This window comes from Mirounga leonina, unplaced genomic scaffold (genome assembly GCF_011800145.1).
Source record: "Mirounga leonina isolate KUSES-001 unplaced genomic scaffold, KU_Mleo_1.0 Mir_125, whole genome shotgun sequence".
Lineage (NCBI taxonomy): Eukaryota > Metazoa > Chordata > Mammalia > Carnivora > Phocidae > Mirounga > Mirounga leonina.
This window is the reverse complement of record NW_023270305.1, coordinates 63,763,468-63,786,233: the sequence shown is the minus strand read 5'-3', so window position 1 is coordinate 63,786,233 and position 22,766 is coordinate 63,763,468. Positions and strand designations below refer to the sequence as shown.

At 37.4% G+C, this 22,766-nt stretch overlaps 1 protein-coding gene across 2 annotated transcripts in view; it reads left to right on the top strand.

The window, feature by feature from the left end:
• FOXN2 (forkhead box N2) overlaps positions 1 to 22,766 on the top strand; it is a 67,196-nt gene that overhangs the window by 23,123 nt on the left and 21,307 nt on the right. For both annotated transcript variants that reach the window (XM_035001611.1, XM_035001610.1), the window contains exon 2: positions 16,321 to 16,872. In XM_035001611.1, coding sequence (XP_034857502.1) covers positions 16,336 to 16,872 — 537 coding nt within the window. In that variant the 5' untranslated portion in view covers positions 16,321 to 16,335. The remainder of the gene's footprint in view (positions 1 to 16,320; positions 16,873 to 22,766) is intronic.

The following is a 22,766-nucleotide window of genomic DNA, read 5'->3' as shown; positions in this document are numbered from 1 at the left end:
TTTTATTACTTAGATTAAAGGTAACTTTGGATTTTGATAAAAATGCATAATAAAAACTTTAAGGTTAACACTTTAGTAATAGAAATAAATATATAACTTCCAAACTAATAAATGATAAAAAAATGGAATCAGGAAAAAAAAAATCCTAAAGAAGGCAAAAAATAGAAAGAAATATGGAGTAGAACACCAAATAAGGTATTAGAAGTAAATATATCTATACCTTATATTTAAAATGTTCAGCTCTATGGGGTTTAAAGCTGAGACTAGATGGAAACAAAAGGAAAAAATGTTGAAAGTAAAATGATGGAAAAAAAATATACCAGGCAAATATTAGTGGGAAGAAAGCTGGCATATCATTTGAAATAGGTGTTAAAACTAGTAGAATTACTAGAGAAAAAGAATTGATACATAATGGTAGATGTTTCATTTTTGCCAGGAATAATAGAAGCTTTAAATTTGTATGTAACTAATAACCATAACCACAAAAAAAGAAGCAAAAATTAACAGAACTACCAGAAAAAATTGACTGATTTCACCAGCATAATGGGAGATTGTAATATATCTGCCTCAGTATTTAATAAAGAAAACAAGCCCCCCCAAATTGATACAAATATAGAAAATTTAAACTGTAATTAACAAGCTTAATTCAGTGGACATCTATTTCATCCAGTCACTGGAAACATCCGCTGAATCATGAAAATCAACCATATACTGGGACCAAACAAGTTTTAACACATTGAAAGGATTAGTAGCCTATGGACCATTTAAGTTAGAAATTAGTTAGAAAAAAAATCACATGGCAATTAGGAAGCATTCTTCTAAATAACTCATGAATGAAAGAAGAAATGTTCATGGAGCTCGAACTGCTCTTTGGGAGATGTTAGGTCATCCTTTAAGTTTGCTTGCAGCAAACACAACCCTGAGTAATGGCCCAAGTAAAGGCTTTTCATTCTTGGCGTATCCAGCAAGAATGTTCAGGGATGCCAATGGCCAATAGCAGATTGGTTCCCACAACAAAGGATTAAAAAAAAATTTTTTTTTAGATTTATTTTATTTTAGACATAGAGACAGAGAGCAGGAGCTGGGCAGGGGGGCAGAGGGAGAGAGAGAGAGAGAGAATCCCCGGGCAGACTCCCCACTGATTGAGGAGGCCCACGAGGAACTCGATCCCAGGATCCTGAGATCATGACCTGAGCTGAAATCAAGTGGGATGCTTGAGCCACCCAGGCACCCTAGGAAGGAATTTTTAAATGAGAAACAAACTACAGTAACCATAAAGGAAAGGGTTAATAAATTCCATCATATTAAAGTTAAGAACTTTTTCATTCATAAGCAACTAATAGAAAGGCTAAAAAGACAAACCATCTACTAGGGAAAGATATTTGCATCACATATAAGGATTAGTATATAAACAATACAAATGACTTAAATAGACAATTAGTAGAAGATATTTCTTGTATACAGGTTTCTCCTGCTATCCAAAAGTAGAGTGTTCCTGCAAAACCTTAGGAAGCCCAAACAGTGTAAAGTGAAGAAGGAGTTACCATTAATTTATATGGAAACATTCACAAAGCCAAAAAGTAACCTCTCATAGGCTTTTCTGATATCTTAGGACACATCTTACCAAGGAATGCACAAAATAAATCAAGATAAAGCCCCAAATCCGACAGGTACAGTTCAAAGCTATGGCAGCTTGATGCTGAGGTGGTGAGTATAGATCCCCTGGGAAGGAGCTTGGCACTGCCACTCTCCCTGCTCAAGGTTCATACAGTCTACATAATGCACACTTCAGAACAGACCCTGAATGTTATTTTCACTTTGTGCCTTTTCCTAAAAGTGAAAATCCTCTTTGACAGGTACTCATAATGTAAGTCTTTTGTAGAAGCAAAGTAGGGTAATGAGAACTCGAAAAGTGGAGGATACCTGCATATTCAACCCCCATTACTAATCTGAGAAATGCAAATTAAAACACAAGGAGATGAAATTTCATAGTCGTCAGGTTGGCAAAAAAATTTTTTTGATGCGTACATGGAGTAAACAGAATACATATATATCCCTGGTAGCAGTTTGTCATGACCAGTTAAAGTGAAGAGAAGAATACTCTGTGACCCAATAATTCTACCCAATATATTCTGCTTTTAGTTGTGTACCCCAATAAAGTTCTTGACAGTTACATTCCAGGAGATGGGAACAAGGATATCCATAACAATGCTACTTGTAATAGTCTCAAACATAAATAATTGTCCTCAAGAGTATAATAAATTTTGGTATAAAATCATAAAGTAAAATACTAGTCATCTGTAAAAGTGAATTATTGCTGCAATCATGTTAATGAATTTAGTGGGGGAAAAGCAAGTTTCAGTACAATTCAATTTTATATGATGTTTATAAAACATAGAGGGCTAAAATAATGTTTAGGGGTCCTAACGTGGTAAAACTATAAAGAAAAAATGTTTTTGTTTGCCTAGTCTTTGATACAGTCAATTAAAAACATGGACAAATAAAATTAGTCAAAAAAATCTGCGTGGTAATAACCAACATTTTGTGTTTAGGAGGTTTCTTAGTTATTTTGGGCAAAAGAGCTATCAATAATAGCTCTTATAATACCTCTAATAACAAGGCTAATATTGAAAATTCTGTACCTTAGTTTACCTTCTCTGAGCTCTGTCAAGCATTTCCTCTCAGAGCAATGTTAATACTGACCTAAGCAAAAGTACTCTCCTCTGACCTTTTGAGAAATGATCCAAGAATTCCAATACAGAATTTAATTTTTCTTGTCCTAGAATAGAATATCACTGTGATATTGAACATAGTGTGGAAATACGCAGATCTCTCTGTTAGATATCTTTGAGAGATGCATGGGCTGCACAAATGTGAAAAAGTCATACATTTTAATCCTGAGCCCTCTTCTCAAAATACTGCCATGGCCTTACACAGTGAAGCTCTAGGCAGGGGTTGCAGAGTGATTATACTGGGCTTGTTGGAGCTCTCCACTTTTAAATTATTCTTGTCTAAGGAAATTCAGTTTTTTCCCTCTGACTTGGAGTCTTAACACAAATGTGTACTTTGTAAAATTGTCTTGTACATTTACCTACTTTTTTGTAGCATTATCTTGGTTTTAGGATTTGTTTTATTAGTGGATGTATTCATTACTTGGGGTATGCTAGTTACGCTCCTAAGAAATTAGAGTACAGTTTTCAAACCCCACATCATAATCTCTTGACCCTAATGCTTATTTTGAGTGACATTTATTATGTGTAACAATAATGCGTGTGTAACAATTATGCGTGTAACAATTATTGAAGTCTTGTTTTTAAAAGATTAATAAAAGGAAATGTTACATCACTAGCCCAGATTTCCTTTTATTTCTTTACTTGTTCTGCTTTATGAAGCAAACTTCCTTGCACATTATTAATGACCTCTTACTGAGTGGTTTCAGTTCATTTTAAGAAGTGGTTTCTCATAAAACTAGATATTTTTGTGTGTGTAAAACTAGAATTTTCCAAACAAAAGTAAAAGCTTTTAAAAAAATTTTTGGTATGAAATATACAGATCTTTCTTTTGTAATATTACATACTATATATTTCTGAAAACACTAAAATATTGTGCTAGCTGATGGGTCAACTCACTTAGAAGTATGAAGCTTTGTACCCGAACACCAACAAAAATAAATTTTAATATAAGAATATTCAAATATTTTAAAGATACATTAAATTTATTACAAATAAAGAAATATTATAATTTAGGATAAAAAAAAAAAGGATGAAAATAGCCTGATGGAAGGGTTGAAGCTACAGGGTTATGGAGGCCAGGGTAAAAGGCATAAAGATTCGGAGAGAAGAGCTCATTAACACTTCCAAGAAAATGCATGTGGCCAAGCTGTGCCAAGAGCAAGAACATGGGTTGAATGAGAATTGTGTACAATACTGTATTTTCAGCAGCTTGCAGCTTTCCACTGTGTTAGCCTATTTGGGGTTCAGCTGTTTTTACTTAGTATTGCAAAAACAGGCTGGTAAAAATCACTTACAAACCAATGTGATTTTCACATTGTATTAAAATCTTTCCCCTATTTACCAGTGAGCTAATTTGTGTTACAGAAGAGTTTGGTTGCAGAATACGCTGTACTGAAATTTTTTTTTTTTTTTAAAGATTTTATTTATTTATTTATTTATTTGACAGAGAGAGAGATAGCGAGAGCAGGAACACAAGCAGGGGGAGCGGGAGAGGGAGAAGCAGGCCTCCCGCCGAGCAGGGAGCCCGATGCGGGACTCGATCCCAGGACCCTGGGACCAAGACCCGAGCCGAAGGCAGACGCTTAACGACTGAGCCACCCAGGCGCCCGGCTGTACTGAATTTAAGAGGTGACTTCTCTTTGGGCTTTTTTTTTTTTTTTTTTTCTTTTGACTTTTTTTTTCCCCCCTGAGGTGGCTTCTGTTTTTGACTTGAGGTCTTTGATAAGTCCATGACCTTTTTGTGATTTGATTCTTTGTGAAGTGGAAATACTAAAAAATAATCCAGCACAACTTTTTCCCCCTTGAGTGTATTTTAATTTTTTACTACAAAAATAATAAACACATTAAAGAAAAACTGGTAAAGAGAACAAAGAAAAAAATTATCGAGTTGCTAATATAAACCAGTGTGTTACATATTTTTACTTTTTCACCAATTTTTAATAAGCTTTTTTGTTTACTTCATAGTCTTGAAGAGAGTGATTTTTAATGACTAAATAATAGATTGAATACATGCACTTCAGTTTAATTAGCTGTTTCTCTATAATAAAATGTGTAAGTTGTTTATACTTTTCTGTTGTCTTTAATAATTCTTGGATGAGGGGGCGCCTGGGTGGCTCAGTTGGTTAAGCAACTGCCTTCGGCTCAGGTCATGATCCTGGAGTCCCTGGATCAAGTCCTGCATCGGGCTCCCTGCTCGGCAGGGAGTCTGCTTCTCCCTCTGACCCTCCCCCCTCTCATGTGCTCTGTCTCATTCTCTCTCTCTCAAATAAATAAATAAAATCTTTAAAAAAAAAAAATAATTCTTGGATGAGTGTCTGTGTGTGTGTGTGTGTATAAAAGACGAGGAAAAATGAGAATCTATTTTTCCTATGTAGGATTATTTCACTGAAGTGACTCAAGTGGAATTACTGGGTCAAAGAATATGACTTTTTTTATTTGAAGTATAGTTGACATAGAATATTAAACTAGTTTTGGGTGTACAGCATAGTGATTCAGCAATTACATACATTACAAAATCCTCATCACAATAAGTACATTACAATATTATTTTTTTAAAGATTTATTTATTTTAGGGCACCGGGGTGGCTCAGTTGGTTAAGTGACTGCCTTCGGCTCAGGTCATGATCCTGGAGTCCCGGGATCAAGTCCCGCATCGGGCTCCCTGCTCAGCAGGGAGTCTGCTTCTCCCTCTGACACTCCCCCCTCTCACGCTCTCTCTATCTCATTCTCTCTCTCAAATAAATAAATAAAATCTTTTTAAAAAATATTTATTTTAGAGAGGAGAGAATCCTGAAGCGGACTCCCCACTGAGTGCAGACCCCCACAAAATCATGACTTGGGCCGAAATCAACAGACGCTTAACTGACTAAGCCACCCAGGCACCCCAGTATATTATAATATTACTGACTATATTACCTGTTCTATACTTTTCATCCCCGTGACTTACTTATTTTATAAGTGGAAGTTTGTATTTCTTAATCCCTTTCACCCATTTCACCCATCCCTCCATACTCTTCTTTTTAGTAACCACCAGTTCTCCATATTGATGAGTCTGTGTTTCTCTTTATTGATATTATTTGTTTTGTTTTGTTTTTTAGATTCCAAATGTTAGTGAAATCATACGGTTTTTGTCTTTCTGTGTCTGACTTATTTCACTTAGCATAATATCCTCTAGGTCCATCCATGTTGTTGTAAGAGGCAAGATTTCATTCCTTTTTATGGCTGAGTAATATTCCATTGCTTATATATACCATATCTTATTTATCCATTCATCTAACAGTGGACATTTAAGTTACATCTATACCTTGGCTATTATAAGTAATACTGCAGTAAACATAGGGATGCTCATATCTTTCTGTATTAGTGCTTTTGTTTTCTTTGGGTAAATACTCAGAAGGTGAATTACAGGATCCTATGGTACTTCTATTTTTAATTTTTCAAGGAACCTCTGTACTGTTTTCCACAGTGGCTGTACCAATTTATATCTCACCAGTAGTTCATGAGAGTTCTCTTTTCTCCATGTCCTCACCAATACTTGCTATTTCTTATCTTTCTGATAACTAGCCATTCTGGCTGGTATAAGGTGATATCTCATTCTGGTTCTGATTTGCATTTCCCTCATGGTTTGTGATGTTGGGCATCTTTTTATGGGTCTGTTGTCCATCTGTATGTCTCTGGAAAAATGTCTGTTCAGGTCCTCTGCCCATTTTTTTTAAAATTTTTTATTGTTATGTTAATCACTATACATTACATCATTAGTTTTTGATGTAGTGTTCCATGATTCATTGTTTGTGCGTAACACCCAGTGCTCCATGCAGAACGTGCCCTCTTTAATACCAATCACCAGGCTAACCCATCCTCCCACCCCCCTCCCCTCTAGAACCCTCAGTTTGTTTTTCAGAGTCCATCATCTCTCATGGTTCATCTCCCCCTCCGATTTCCCCCCCTTCATTCTTCCCTTCCTGCTATCTTCTTTTTTTTTTTTCCTTAACATATATTGCATTATTTGTTTCAGAGGTACAGATCTGTGATTCAACAGTCTTGCACAATTCACAGCGCTCACCATAGCACCTAACCTCCCCAATGTCTATCACCCAGCCACCCCATCCCTCCCACCCCTCCCCGCTCCAGCAACCCTCAACTGGTTTCTTGAGATTAAGAATTCCTCATATCAGTGAGATCATATGATACATGTCTTTCTCTGATTGACTTATTTCACTCAGCATAACACCCTTCAGTTCCATCCATGTCATTGCAAATGGCAAGATCTCATTCCTTTTGATGGCTGCATAATATTCCATTGTGTATATATACCACATCTTCTTTATCCATTCATCTGTCGATGGACATCTTGGCTCTTTCCACAGTTTGGCTATTGTGGACATTGCTGCTATAAACTTCAGGGTGCACATACCCCTTTGGATCCCTACATTTGTATCTTTGGGGTAAATACCCAGTAGTGCAATTGCTGGATCGTATGGTAGCTCTATTTTCAACTTCTTGAGGAACCTCCATACTGTTTTCCAGAGTGGTTGCACCAACTTGCATTCCCACCAACAGTGTAGGAGGGTTCCCCTTTCCCCTTTCCCCACCAACATCTGTTTCCTGACTTGTTAAGTTTAGCCATTCTGACTGGTGTGAGGTGGTATCTCATTGAGGTTTTGATTTGGATTTCCCTGATGCCGAGTGATGTTGAGCACTTTTCATGTGTCTGTCGGCCATTTGGATGTCTTCTTTGGAAAAATGTCTGTTCATGTCTTCTGCCCATTTCTTGATTGGATCATTTGTTCTTTGGGTGTTGAGTTTGATAAGTTCTTTATAGATTTTGGATACTAGCCCTCTATCTGATACGTCATTTGCAAATATCTTCTCCCATTCTGTCAGTTGTCTTTTGGTTTTGTTGACTGTTTCTTTTGCTGTGCAAAAGCTTTTTATCTTGATGAGGTCCCAATAGTTCATTTTTGCCCTTGCTTTCCTTGCCTTTGGCGATGTTTCTAGGAAGAAGTTGCTGCAGCTGAGGTCGAAGAGATTGCTGCCTGTGTTCTCCTTTAGGATTTTGATGGACTCCTGTCTCACATTGAGGTCTTTCAACCATTTGGAGTCTATTTTTGTGTGTGGTGTAAGGAAATGGTCCAGTTTCATTCTTCTGCATGTGGCTGTCCAGTTTTCCCAACACCATTTGTTGAAGAGACTGTCTTTTTTCCATTGGACATTCTTTCCTGCTTTGTCGAAGATGAGTTGACCATAGAGTTGAGGGTCCATTTCTGGGCTCTCTATTCTGTTCCATTGATCTATGTGTCTGTTTTTGTGCCAGTACCAAACTGTCTTGATGATGACAGCTTTGTAATAGAGCTGGAAGTCCGGAATTGTGATGCCGCCAGCTTTGCTTTTCTTTTTCAACATTCCTCTGGCTATTCGGGGTCTTTTCTGGTTCCATACAAATTTTAAGATTATTTGTTCCATTTCTTTGAAAAAAGTGGATGGTATTTTGATGGGGATTGCATTGAATGTGTAGATTGCTCTAGGTAGCATTGACATCTTCACAATATTTGTTGTTCCAATCCATGAGCATGGAATGTTTTTCCATTTCTTTGTGTCTTCCTCAATTTCTTTCATGAGTATTTTATAGTTTTCTGAGTACAGATCCTTTGCCTCTTTGGTTAGATTTATTCCTAGGTATCTTATGGTTTTGGGTGCAATTGTAAATGGGATCGACTAATTTCTCTTTCTTCTGTCTTGTTGTTGGTGTATAGGAATGCCACTGATTTCTGTGCATTGATTTAATATCCTGCCACTTGACTGAATTCCTGTATGAGTTCTAGCAGTTTTGGGGTGGAGTCTTTTGGGTTTTCCACATAAAGTATCATATCATCTGCAAAGAGTGAGAGTTTGACTTCTTCTTTGCCGATTTGGATGCCTTTTATTTCTTTTTGTTGTCTGATTGCTGTGGCTAGGACTTCTAATACTATGTTGAATAGCAGTGGTGATAGTGGACATCCCTGCCGCGTTCCTGACCTTAGGGGGAAAGCTCTCAGTTTTTCCCCATTGAGAATGATATTCGCTGTAGGTTTTTCATAGATGGCTTTTATGATATTGAGGTATGTACCCTCTCTGCCTATACTCTGAAGAGTTTTGATCAAGAAAGGATGCTGTACTTTGTCAAATGCTTTTTCTGCATCTATTGAGAGGATCATATGATTCTTGTTCTTTCTTTTGTTAATGTATTGTATCACGTTGATTGATTTGCAGGTGTTGAACCAACCATGCAGCCCAGGAATATTTCCCACTTGGTCATGGTGAATAATCCTTTTAATGTGCTGTTGGATCCTATTGGCTAGTATTTTGGTGAGAAGTTTTGCATCCATGTTCATCAAGGATATTGGTCTGTAATTCTCCTTTTTGATGGGGTCTTTGTCTGGTTTTGGGATCAAGGTAATGGTGGCCTCGTAAATCGAGTTTGGAAGTTTTCCTTCCATTTCTATCTTTTGGAACAGTTTCAGAAGAATAGGTATTAATTCTTCTTTAGATGTTTGGTAGAATTCCCCTGGGAAGCCATCTGGCCCTGGGCTCTTGTTTGTTGGGAGATTTTTGATGAGTGCTTCAATTTCCTTAGTGGTTATAGGTCTGTTCAGGTTTTCTATTTCTTCCTGGTTCAGTTTTGGTAGTTGATACATGTCTAGGAATGTATCCATTTTTTCCAGGTTATCTAATTTGCTGGCATAGAGTTGCTCATAATATGTTCTTATAATTGTTTTATTTCTTTGGTGTTGGTTGTGATCTCTCCTCTTTCATTCATGATTTTGTTGATTTGGGTCCTTTCTCTTTTCTTTTTGATAAGTCTGGCCAGGGGTTTATCAATCTTGTTAATTCTTTCAAAGAACCAGCTCCTAGTTTCGTTGATCTGTTCTACTGTTCTTTTGGTTTCTATTTCATTGATTTCTGCTCTGATTTTTATTATTTCTCTTCTACTGTTGGGTTTAGGCTTTATTTGCTGTTTTTTTCTGTAGCTCCTTTAGGTGTAGGGTTAGGTTGTGTATTTGAGACCTTTCTTGTTTCTTGAGAAAGGCTTGTATTGCTATATACTTTCCTCTGAGGACTGCCTTTGCTGCAACCCAAAGATTTTGAACAGTTGTGTTTTCATTTTCATTGGTTTCCATGAATTTTTTAAATTCTTCTTTAATTTCCTGGTTGACCCACTCATTCTTTAGTAGGATGCTCTTTAGCCTCCATGTATTTGAGTTCTTTCTGACTTTCCTCTTGTGATTGAGTTCTAGTTTCAAAGCACTGTGGTCTGAAAATAGGCAGGGAATGATCCCAATCTTTTGGTACCGGTTGAGACCTGATTTGTGACCTAGGATGTGATCTATTTTGGAGAATATTGCATGGGCACTAGAGAAGAATGTGTATTCCGTCGCTTTGGGATGGAATGTTCTGAATATATCTGTGAAGTCCATTTGGTCCAGTGTGTCATTTAAAGTCTTTATTTCCTTGTTGATCTTTTGCTTAGATGATCTGTCCATTTCAGTGAGGGGGGTGTTAAAGTCCCCCACTGTTACTGTATTGTTGTCAATGTGTTTCTTTGCTTTTGTTATTAATTGCCTTATATAATTGGCTGCTCCCATGTTAGGGGCGTAGATATTTACAATTGTTAGATCTTCTTGTTGGATAGACCCTTTAAGTAGGATATAGTGTCCTTCCTCATCTCTTATTACAGTCTTTGGTTTAAAATCTAATTTGTCTGATATAAGGATTGCCACCCCAGCTTTCTTTTGGTGTCCATTAGCATGGTAAATGGTTTTCCACCCCCTCACTTTCAATCTGGGGGTGTCTTTGGTTCTAAAATGAGTCTCTTGCAGACAGCATATCGATGGGTCTTGTTTTTTAATCCAATCTGATAGCCTGTGTCTTTTGATTAGGGCATTTAGCCCATTTACATTCAGGGTAACTATTGAAAGATAGGAATTTAGTGCCATTGTATTGCCTGTAAGGTGACTGTTACTGTATATTGTCTGTGTTCCTTTCTGGTCTATGTTGTTTTTAGGCTCTCTCTTTGCTTAGAGGACCCCATTCAATATTTCTTGTAGGGCCGGTTTTGTGTTTGCAAATTCCTTTAGTTTTTGTTTGTCCTGGAAGCTTTTTATCTCTCCTTCTATTTTCAATGACAGCCTAGCTGGATATAGTATTCTTGGCTGCATATTTTTCTCGTTTAGTGCTCTGAATATATCATTGCCAGTCCTTTCTGGCCTGCCAGGTCTCTGTGGATAGGTCTGTTGCCAATCTAATGTTTCTACCATTTTAGGTTACAGGTCTCTTGTCCCGAGCTGCTTTCAGGATTTTCTCTTTGTCTCTGAGACTCGTAAGTTTTACTATTAGATGTCGGGCTGTTGACCTATTTTTACTGATTTTGAGAGGGGTTCTCTGTGCCTCCTGGGTTTGATGCCTGTTTCCTTCCCCAAATTAGGGAAGTTCTCTGCTATAATTTGCTCCAATATACCTTCTGCCCCCCTCTCTCTTTCTTCTTCTTCTGGGATCCCAGTTATTCTAATGTTGTTTCATCTTATGGTATCGCTTATCTCTCGAATTCTGCTCTCGTGACCCAGTAGTTGTTTATCTCTCTTTTTCTCAGCTTCTTTATTTTCCCTCATTTGGTGTTCTGTATCACTGATTCTCTCTTCTGCCTCATTTATCCTAGCAGTTAGCACCCCCATTTTTTATTGCACCTCATTAATAGCCTTTTTGATTTCAACTTGGTTAGATTTTAGTTCTTTTATTTCTCCAGAGAGGGTTTCTCTAATAACTTCCATGCTTTTTTCAAGCCCAGCTAGTATCTTTAAAATCATGATTCTAAACTCTAGGTCCGACATCGTACTAATGTCCATATTGAGTAGGTCCCTGGCAGTTGGTACTACCTCTTGTTCTTTTCGTTGAGGTGATTTTTTCCGTCTTGTCATTTTGTCCAGAGGAGAATATATGAATGAGAGAACAAAATGCTAACAGGGTAACAACGTCCCCAGAAAATATACTCTAAACAAATCAGAAAAGACCTGAAACCAAGGGAAAAGGGAAAGAAAGAAAAAAGAAAAAGATAAAAACAAACGGAAAAACAGAACAAAACAAAAAAAGCAGAATATGATCAAATATGGTCAGGCTGGTGCATAGATCAGTGCCACACACTAGATTTTGGGTGTATTTTGGTCTATTAGAAGAACATGCCTCCCAAAATTTTAAAGAAAGAAAAACTTGTATATGTACAAAAATAAGGGTTGATACGATGAAGGGATGGAATATGACTGTAAAGATGAAAATTATAAAAAATTTTATAAAAGGAATTGATAGGAAGTTGTTTGAAAAAGAAGAAGAGGATTTTTAAAAAAAGAAGAAAAAAGGAGAGAATGTGATCAGGCAGGAGACTAGAACAAAGCCATACACTAGAGATTTAGGGTATATTTTGATCTGTTCAAAGGAACTGTATCTCAAAATTTTAAAGAGAGAACAACTTATATATATATATGCCAAAAATAAGGGTAACTACTATGAAGGGATAGAATATGACACAAAAAATGAAAAATAAAAATGTTTTTTAAAAAAGGGATTGATAAGATGTTGGTTGAAAAAGGGAAAAAGAAAAATTAAAAAAAAAAATGTTAAGGGCGCCTGGGTGGCTCAGATGGTTAAGCATCTGCCTTCGGCTCAGGTCATGATCCCAGGGTCCTGGGATCGAGTCCCGCATCGGGCTCCCTGCTAGGTGGGGAGCCTGCTTCTCTCTCTGCCTCTGCCTCTCTCTCTCTCTCTGACTCTCATGAATAAATAAATAAAACATTAAAAAAAAAATGTTAAAAAAATTAACTTTGAAAGACTAAGGAATCATGGTAAAAAAGCCATGAATTCTATGAGCAGTATTCCCCTAGCGCTGGAGTTCTGCTGTTCTCATTGATCGGTAAACTTGGTCTTGGCTGGCTGTTCTTGCTGATCTTCTGGGGAGGGGCCTGTTGCCGTGGTTCCCAAATGTCTTTGCTGGAGGTGGAATTGCCCTGCCCTTGCCGGTCCAGGCTAAGTAATCTGCTCCGGTTTGCTCTCCCGAGCTTTTTCCCTGCAAGCTTTCCGTACAGCTTTGGAGGAGGAAAGTGAAAATGGTTGCCTCCCAATCTCCGCCAGAGGAGCCGAGAACTTGGGCCCCGCTCCTCAGTGCGCCCCCAGGGAAAAGCAGTCAAACACTTCTGTCTCCCTGGTCTCCGGCCTCACTCCATGCTCACCCGGCCTGTGACCGAGCATTTCTATCTCTGGCACCCAACCCCTTGTGGAGTCTCCAATCCCAACAGATCCCTGTGGTGCACTTCCACGCCGCTTCTCCTGGGGGAGGAAGGGGGGTCTCCCCGATCTGCCGCTTGTTGGGTCCCTGCTGGAGGAGCAGTGGCCCAATGTGCCGCAGATCATGGTTTATGGCAACCCCGAGCTGCGACCCTGCTCCTCGGCTCTGTCTCTGCAGCCGGCTTCCCCGCTCCAGTACCTGGGAGCTCTGCTGCACTCAGGCACCCCGGTCTTTCTGTGACCCTGAGGGTCCTGAGTCCACACTGTCCCGCTGAGCCACTGGAGCAACGTCCCTCAGCGGAGCCGACTTCTAAAAGTTCCGATTTTGTGCTCCGCGGCTCTATCACTTGCCAGAAGTGGCCCACGGAGGCCCCCTCCCCCGCCCTATCCTCCCGAATATCGCCTCGGGTTCACTTCTCCGCTCATCCTACCTTCCAGAAAGTGGTCGCTTTTCTGTTCAGAGAGTTGTTGTTATTCTTTTCTTTGATCTCCTATTGAGTTCGTAGGTGTTCAGAATGGTTTGATCCCTGTCCAGCTGAATTCCTGGGACCAGATGAAATCCAGGTCTCCTACTCTGCCATCTTGCTCTGCCCCCCCGCCCATTTTTAACTGGATTATTTGGGGGCGTTTTGGTGGTGCTGTATGAGTTCTTTATATGTTTCGGATATTTAAGCCCTTAATGTATATATCATTTGCAAAAATTTTCTCCCATTCAGTGGAGAAAACTTTTTATCTTGTTTATGGTTTCCTTTGCTCTGCAGAAACTTTTTAGTTTGATGTAGTCCCATTGTTTATTTTTGCTTTTGTTTCCCTTGCCTAAGAAGACAGATCCAGAAAAATATTGCTATAGTTAATGTCTGAGAGATTACTGACTTTTAGGAGTTTTCTGGTTTCAGGTCTTATATTTATGTCTTTAATCTATTTTTAGTTTATTTTTGTGAATGGTTTAAGAAAGTGGTACAGTTTCGGGGTACCTGGGTGGTTCAGTTGTTGAGCGTCTGCCTTCGGCTCGGGTCATGATCCTAGGGTCCTGGGATTGAGAGCCCCACATCAGGCTCCCTGCTCTCTGGGAAGCCTGCTTCTTCCTCTCCCACTCCCCCTGCTTGTGTTCCTGCTCTCACTATCTCTTTGTCAAATAAATAAATAAAATCTTAAAAAAAAAAAAAGTGGTACAGATTCATTCTTAATGAGTGTAGCTGTCCAGTTTTCCCAGCACTGTTTTTCGAAGAAGCTCTCTTTCCCCATTGTATATTCTTGTCTCCTTTGTTGTAGATTAATTGACCATATATGTGTGGGCTTATTTCTGGGTTCTAAATTCTCTTCCATTGATCTATGAATTATTGGGTCAAAGAATATGACATTTTTAATGATTCTTGGTGCATATTGCCAGTTAGCATTCCGAAACGGTACTAGCTCCTTGCCCAAAATCAGGTATTAAATATAATATAAACATAAGACCTGAAACCAGAAAGCTCTTAAAAGAAAAGTCAGTAATGTCATACCAAGTCAAAATGTCTTGGTATGTCAAGTTATAGATACAGGTCTAAGTAAGAAAAATAGTAACTGGATATGGAGAGAACAGTAGTAAGATTTAAAATAGATAGGATTTGGGTCATTGTTATTCACCGGTGATAAGTTTGCCTTCTTACCAAAATAATGTAGTAGTTAGAGTTGTGGTTCTGAAGTCAGTATGCCCAGGTTTAAATTCTGTTGTTTCCCATTACTAAACAGGTAGACTAAAACAGGATGCTTAACCTCTGAGTCATTTTTCTCATTTATAAAATTGGGTTAATAATAGTGCTTACTTTATAGGGTTTAATTGATAGTTAATTGAGATATAGTTTATGGTGTTTAGCACAATGCCTGGTCCCCAAAATATTAGCTGATGCTGTTGATAATTAAGTGCTTTGAGACTACATCTATTAATAGCTACCAGAATCCAGATAGACTGTTCTACATATAAAATTGACTGGTTTTCATAGTTCTTGGAGTAACCTACCAGCTTTGTTCTAAGTAAAATAAAACTGTAGGGGTACTTCTCTTATTTCAGTTATATAAGCATAAGTAGATTGAATAGGATAATGGAAGACAAAGTTTTTCACTGAATTCATAAATGAGGTACTTTTATGAACCACTAAAAATGAATTTAATAGTACATTACTATATCACTTTTCTCTTTGGTCAGTTATTTTCCCATGATAAGTTTTTGCATTGAAGTATGTTTCAAAAGTAAAACAAAAGACATTTGAGAAAATAGAAATAAAAATGGATAGTTTAGAAATAGCTTTTTGGGGGCGCCTGGGTGGCTCAGTCATTAAGTGTCTGCCTTCAGCTCAGGTCATGATCCCAGGGTCCTGAGATCGAGCCCCGCGTCGGGCTCCCTGCTCAGCGGGAAGCCTGCTTCTCCCTCTCCCTCTCCCCCTGCTTGTGATCCTGCTCTCACTGTCTCTCTCTTTCAAATAAATAAATAAAATCTAAAAAAAAAAAAAAAAAATAGCTTTTTTTCCCCCTCTCCTTGAAAATACAGTGATAATTCAAATTTTACTTAGAGAATGCCAGCCTTTCAGTGTCAGTACTTGATGAGATGATACAGAATTCAGTTAAAATATTGAATGTAATAAGAATAAATTTACAGTAAGTAATAATTTTGCTGATAATGAATTTAGTGAATAAGAAATGTTATTGTTTTAGTATAATCTGTAAAAATGTTAGAAATTATTTATCTCTATAGTAAATATTTCAGATTTGAGGAAAGGGTTTGTTTAGAGTTATTGTTTAAGCAATATTTTAAATTTTGCTTAATGTTGAATTTAAATTTATTAAATAAATATTTATTTGAATTTAAATTGATTAAATTTAAATTTGGTTATTTTCTATATGAGAAAGGTCATAGATCCTTAAAATGCATGGATTATAAAGTCTTATAATTCAAAGAAAGTCTGCTTATTTTTAATAATAACCATTACTTATTAGGCTGTAACTGTAGGCTCAGGACTTTATTAAGTATTCAAAATACATTATTTACTTTTATTAATATCACTCATACATATGGTGTTATAATTCTGTATTTTATTTACAGCTATTTTGAGTAATATGAAATAAGTTCTCTTCCTTGTTTTGTAACCTTTAATGTCTTTGTTGTACAAATATTGTGCTTAAATATTATGTGGGATAATTGCAAAATTTCTGATTTGGTGGTATTTAAATATGTATTTTCTTTTTCCATGAGCTTACGAATCTTAAGTATTATATTGATTGACAATTGTTTTCTTTATTGCAGAAACTGTAAGAATAAATGGGTCCAGTAATTGGAATGACTCCAGAAAAGAGAGCTGAAACTCCAGGAGCTGAAAAGGTTGCAGGATTAAGCCAGATTTACAAAATGGGAAGCTTGCCTGAAGCTGTTGATGCTGCCAGGCCAAAGGCCACTCTTGTGGACAGTGAGTCAGCAGATGATGAACTCACAAACTTGAACTGGCTTCATGAAAGTACTAATCTTCTAACAAACTTCAGCTTTGGAAGTGAGGGTCTTCCAATTGTTAGTCCATTGTATGACATAGAGGGAGATGATGTGCCATCCTTAGGACCATCTTGCTATCAGAACCCAGAAAAAAAATCAGCAACTGCAAAGCCCCCATATTCCTTTAGTCTTCTCATTTACATGGCCATTGAACACTCTCCAAATAAATGTTTGCCTGTCAAAGAAATTTATAGCTGGATTTTGGATCGCTTCCCATATTTTGCTACTGCACCAACAGGCTGGAAGAATTCTGTTCGACATAATCTGTCCCTGAATAAATGTTTTCAGAAAGTGGAAAGAAGCCATGGCAAGGTCAGTGTTAATGAACATTGCTGTATTTGGGGAGGTGGGGGAGAATTAACATCAAGACCTTAAAATATGGGGAAACTAAAGGAAGACAAAAAGTAGTCAACTCATAATTACTTCAGTTTTAGCTTAATTATATTCATCATTTGCTTTCATTGAGATGTTTTTAAATTTCTTAAATATTGATATAAATCTAACAATTTCAGTCTACTATAGGACATAAATTAGTTTTCTAATGTTCTAATTTTCTATTCTTAGTTTCTGTAGTGTTCTGTCACTGTATCAATATGTGTTACTTATTTACTCAGTATGACAGTCTGTCTTATAATTGGAATGTAGACCATTTATATTAATGTAATTGATATGGTTGGCTATAAATCTATCATCATGCTGTTTTCTATTTGCTCTATTCTTTTCTCCCACTTTTCCTGTCTTTTTAAGGATTGAGTATTTTTTTATGATTCAGTTTTATCTCTACTATTGGCTTATGAGCTATTCTCTTTTTGGGGGCTGCTGGTGGCAGTGAAGGTTGCTATACACTTTTCAATATATATCTTTAATTTATCACCATTATACTATTACACCACTTATATGGCTTTTCACAGAAAAAGTTGACTAAAATCATGATGCTTATCAGGATCAATTCCTTTTTTTTTTTTTTGATAAGTTTATTTAACATTTCTTATAGTTCAAATCTGGCAATGAATTTATAAGAATCTTTTTGTGGAGGTTAAGAAGTTGTTTTTTTTTTTCTTGAAGGATTTTAAAGATGTTTCTCTCGGGCGCCTGGGTGGCTCAGATGGTTAAGCGTCTGCCTTCAGCTCAGGTCATGATCCCAGGGTCCTGGGATCGAGTCCCGCATCGGGCTCTCTGCTCAGCGGGAAGCCTGCTTCTCCCTCTGCCTCTCTCTCTCTCTGTCTCTCATGAATAAATAAATAAAAATAAAAAATAAATAAATAAAAAAGATGTTTCTCTCGTGTTCTGGCTTATATAATGTCTGATAAGAAGTCTGCTGTCATTCTTATCTTTATTCCTCTATAATGTTTCTTTTCTTTCTTTCTTTCTTTCTTTTTTTTTTCCTGTCTGACTTCTATGACTTCTCTTTATATCACTACTTTTAAGCAGTTTGACTGTGGTGCGCCTAGGTGTGTTTTTCTTTATTTTTATTCTGCTTTGGTTTTTCAGAGGTTCTTGGATCTGTGATTTGTTGTCATTTATTAAATTTAGAAAAGTTTTGTTCATTATCTCTTCAAATATTTCTGTGGCTCACTTCCCACTTCTCGCACTCCAAGTAAAAATATGTTAGACCATTTGCTATTGTCTCACCTCTTATTTCCTCTGCCCTAGTTTCTACTCTTTTCTCTCTTTGTTTCAGTTTGGATCATTTCTTTCAGTCTTTTATAGGTTTAGTCTTCCCTCTGTTGTGTTCATTCTGTCGATAAATCTGATAAAGAACTTCTTCCTATTTATCATTTCTCACATTTTCATTTGCCCGCCCCCCCCTTTTTTTTGGCAGCAGAGCAAGGTTTATTGAGCAGTAGTAAAATGATGTACAAAGCTCCCGAAGAGGGAGGGAACTCAAGAGGGTTGCCCTTCATTTGCCTTTTTAAAAGTAGTTTCCATCTTTTTGCTAAAATTTCCCACCAGATCCATAAACATATTAATTATAGATATGGTATATCTTCTGGTCCATCTTTGCGTCTGATTTTGTTGACTGTTTTATCTCCTGTTTTTGTGTGTGTTTCTTAATTTTGGATTAAATGTCAAACATTGTTTGTAAGAGAAACATGCCTCTACTTCTGTCAGATTGTTAGCATGAAACAGGTATTGGTCAATCTAGGTAATAATTGGTCTAGGTTTAGGTTTTGTGCTTGTCATAATTACCTTCTGAGTACCACAGGCTTCAAATTCATACAGAGATGGACTGCTATTACTTTGTGCTTAATGTGAGTCCTGGAGTGTCAGATGATTTTTCTCAGCATTTCTGCCTTACCTTCATCTTTCAGCTTGTGATATATTTGGAGGCAGGAAGGGAGTTAGATATTTCTCTCTGTGCTCTTGCCCCTCCCATAGCAATTGCTTTTTACTTAGTATGAGGCTCTTGGGATGGGAGCAGGAGTTTCTTGATTCTTCTGCTCTAGTTTTAGTATTAAGCAGGCTTTGTATGCCTTTGTCTCAAAAGTAGGACTTTCCTTGCCTTCCCGTGGAGGAGACGGTCTCTTCCATCTACTCAGAGTGGAGTCTAGAGCTGTAATCATCAGTAGCCAGTTATCTACATGTGGCTAGTGGTTGGCATATTGGACAGTATAGATATATGATCTTTCTGTCATTGTAGAAAGTTCTATTGGACAGCATTGCTCCAGAGCTCAGGCCAATTTCTTGCTTATTCCCTTCAAGGTAGATAAACTCTGCCTAGTATCAATGGGAGGTCCTGGGTACAAGTAAGTTACCATTTCCTTTCTCAGGGGCAGCAGATCTCTGCTTTGTATCATCTGGGCATGAGCAAATTTCCTGCCTATTACCTAATGACACATGGCCATTGCCTAGTGTCAGTAAAGTGTGAGGATAGTTGAGTGTTGTATTTTTCCCCAGCAGTAGCCATCCTTTACCTGGGAGTGGGGTGAGGAGGGTGTTTGCCTCTCTTTCAGTGGCAGACAGCTTTTGCTTCATAGTGGAGCTTTGTCCAGCATGTAACCAGGTTGTGTGACTGTCCCACAGTGACACCTGATCTCATCTTATGGTCATTTAAAGTCTGGAATATGGATGAGATTTGCCTGATATCCTTGTTCCAGCCTTAAGCCTTAGTATGTTCTGCACATCCATCACCACCTCCAAATGTGTCTCTCTTAGGTCTCCTGCCCTGTCTAAAGTCTTTCTATGGAGCACTGGATGGAGGCCTGTAGAAAAATGCTGGCTAGTAGATGCAGACCCTTCTGTCTGGAAATGCCAAGGATACTAAATTATCTTGCTGGCTCACACTTGGCTTTTAAGAATTTGTTGTTGTTTAAACATTTTATTTATTTATTTGAGAGAGAGAGACACAGACAGAGAGAGTGAGAGAGAGCACGAGCAGGGAGGAGAGGGAGAAGCAGGCTCCCCACTGAGCAAGGAGCCTGACTCAGGGCTCTCTCTCAGGACCCTGGGATGAAGGCATACGCTTTACTGACTGAGCCACCCAGGTGCCCCTGCTTTTAACAATTTGTTAAAATTTGAGTCTTTTTTTTTTTAACCTTATTTTATGACTGCCACTTTTTCTGTGCTCTCCCAAAGGTAAAACAGTTCATATGTTCCATCTCTCCTAACAAGGTCCTGTCACACTTTAGAATTCAGTTCTTTCAGTTGTCTTATGGTCTTAGCTCTCAGATGAGCTCATAAAAAATTATGATTTCGTGGATTATTTGGTTTTTTCTTGTTAGGCTGGTAACTGTGTTCTCTAATGGCTTCCTATACTCCCAAATGGTAGCAGAACTCTCCTATTCTTATTTTGAATAAAAATGAAGAGCAAGTAATTATGTTTTTAAGTGACTGAAGGATTTTTCTAAGATAGTGCTGTTCAAACTTAAGTGTATTCACTGATATCTGGGGATCTTGTTAAAATACAGATTCTGATTCAGCAAATCTGTGGTGGAGAGTGAGACTCTTTCTTTTCTAACAGGCTCCCCATTGATCCTGGTGCCATTAGTCCATGAGTAGCAAGACATTAGGATATATCGTCATCTATCATCATCTTACAGCTAACTTAAGGAGGTTGTATTAGTTATCTTTTGTAACATATTGCTATCTAACACATTGTCTACTACACATGGAATATTTATGAAGACCAACTATGTGTTAGGCCATTAAAAAAGCCTCAGTAATTTCAAAGGTTCAATGTCTGTCATAGACAGCCTCCAAGAGGCCCCCAAATGAACCCTACCTTCCACTGTTCTTGCCCTTGTAGAGTTCCCTTCAGTAATGAATAGGGCTGACCTGTGTAACCAAGAGGATATTGTGGAAATGATGGATCATGCCTTTTGAGGCTAGGTGATAAAAGGTACTATAGTTTCCATCTTGGGCTCTTGGATAACTAGCTATAGGGGAAGCCAGATGCCATATCATATTTAAGCAGCCTTATGGAGAGGCCTATGTGTCAAGGAAATGTGGCCTTCTGCCAACAGTTGTGTGAATAAGCCATCTTGGAAGCAGATTCCCCCAGCCTCAAACTTTCCTTTCAGATGACTAAAGTTTTAGGAATGTTGGATATGTTCTTTCCAACATGTATTGTTGGATTTTATTTTGAATTATATCACTTAATTATTTTCTAGTTTTAGACCTATTGTGTTTATGCTTATGGTGGGACATAAAAGGAGAACTGTCTGTTAGGTACTTAGAAATATACAGGAGTAGTGGTAATGTGGGATTAAAGCTCTAAATTTGGAAGTCATCAGCACTGATTTGCAGTAGAAAAATCTAGGAAAAGTATATTGTAGTGGAAGCAAAGGAGGGTAAATTTAAGTGTGAATGAGCAACAGTATCAAATGTTGCAGAAATCTTAAATGATTGGTTAAGAAGAAGTGATTGAGACAACTAAGAGCCAACAGATGAGGATTCAAAATATGGTGTGCTGGTATATGTGGGATGGGGATTGAGTAGGGATGGGGATATAGCTTTTGTAAATTCTCAAGGTATAAATATTTCCATCATGGCCAGTTTCAAACTACCAACATTCTGTCATTAAATGTGAAGTTGATAGGAGATGTTTATAATGAGCAGTACGCCACTGTGTGTAAAGAATTAATTTAATTCAATAAGAAAAAGAAAACTAATTAAGAAATGGGTAAGAATATGAATAGGCAGTTAACAGAGGAGGAAATACAAATAGCCAATAAGCATGCAGAGATGTTTATCCTCACTAGTAATCAGGGACATACAAACTAAAAGAACCCACAAAAACAGTTGTACCCCATTAGAATGCAAAAATTTTAAATGATAGTATCAATTTAGATAAGGATAGGGGAAATAATACCAATATTTTCATACCACTCATAGTAGTGTAAATTAGTACAACCATTTTTGAGGGCAACTTGGCTACAATTATTAAAATTAGAAATGTGCATATCTTTTGATCTAGTGGATTAGATTCTGATTTCTCCCCTAGAGTAAGATTCATACTTGCATACAAGGAGATATATATCCACTGTGGTATTTGTAATAAAAATTGCAGAATAATATGTGCAGTGTAGTTGGATTTGTGGTAGTGATCAAAAGGGATTTGTTTTTATCCTTAATTTTTAAATGTGTGCATTATTTACATAATTAACCTGAGCATTTTGAATGCTCAGAGAAAGAAAAAAGTTAAGGAAGTGAGAGCTAGCAAACAAGAAAGCTACAGTCCAGAGTCCGGGGACAGTGTGATAAAGAGAAAGAAATCCTCTTATGAGATAATAAAAAATATGAGGATAAATATAGAAATTGTAAATATTGGGATAAAAATTAGTAAGCTATTACAACAGGTCAGGGTAGGAGGAAAGAAACTGGCAGGAGATGGTCTTCACAAAAATCAATAGCCACTCTGCTTAAATTTCTGAAGTTTGGACAGAAAGTGATACATTCAGGTAGGATTGGGGTTGCTTGTGGATTTTTTTTTTTTTTAATTTATGAAATACTTCTGAAATCAGTGTTTCAAAATAACAGTACTTCTCTTATAATCTTCAGAAGGCAAGTAAGTTATACTTACATCCAATAAATGTTGGAATTGAATTTGGCAGCCTTGCCAGCACTTTTCTGATGAATATCTCTTATCTATAGATGATAATCTCAAAAAAATGGCAAGATGGCAAGGTCTGGGTCAAACTACAAAGTGATAATGATACCCAGCCACCTGGATAGCTTCTGATTAGATTTCCCCCCCTATCATCCAT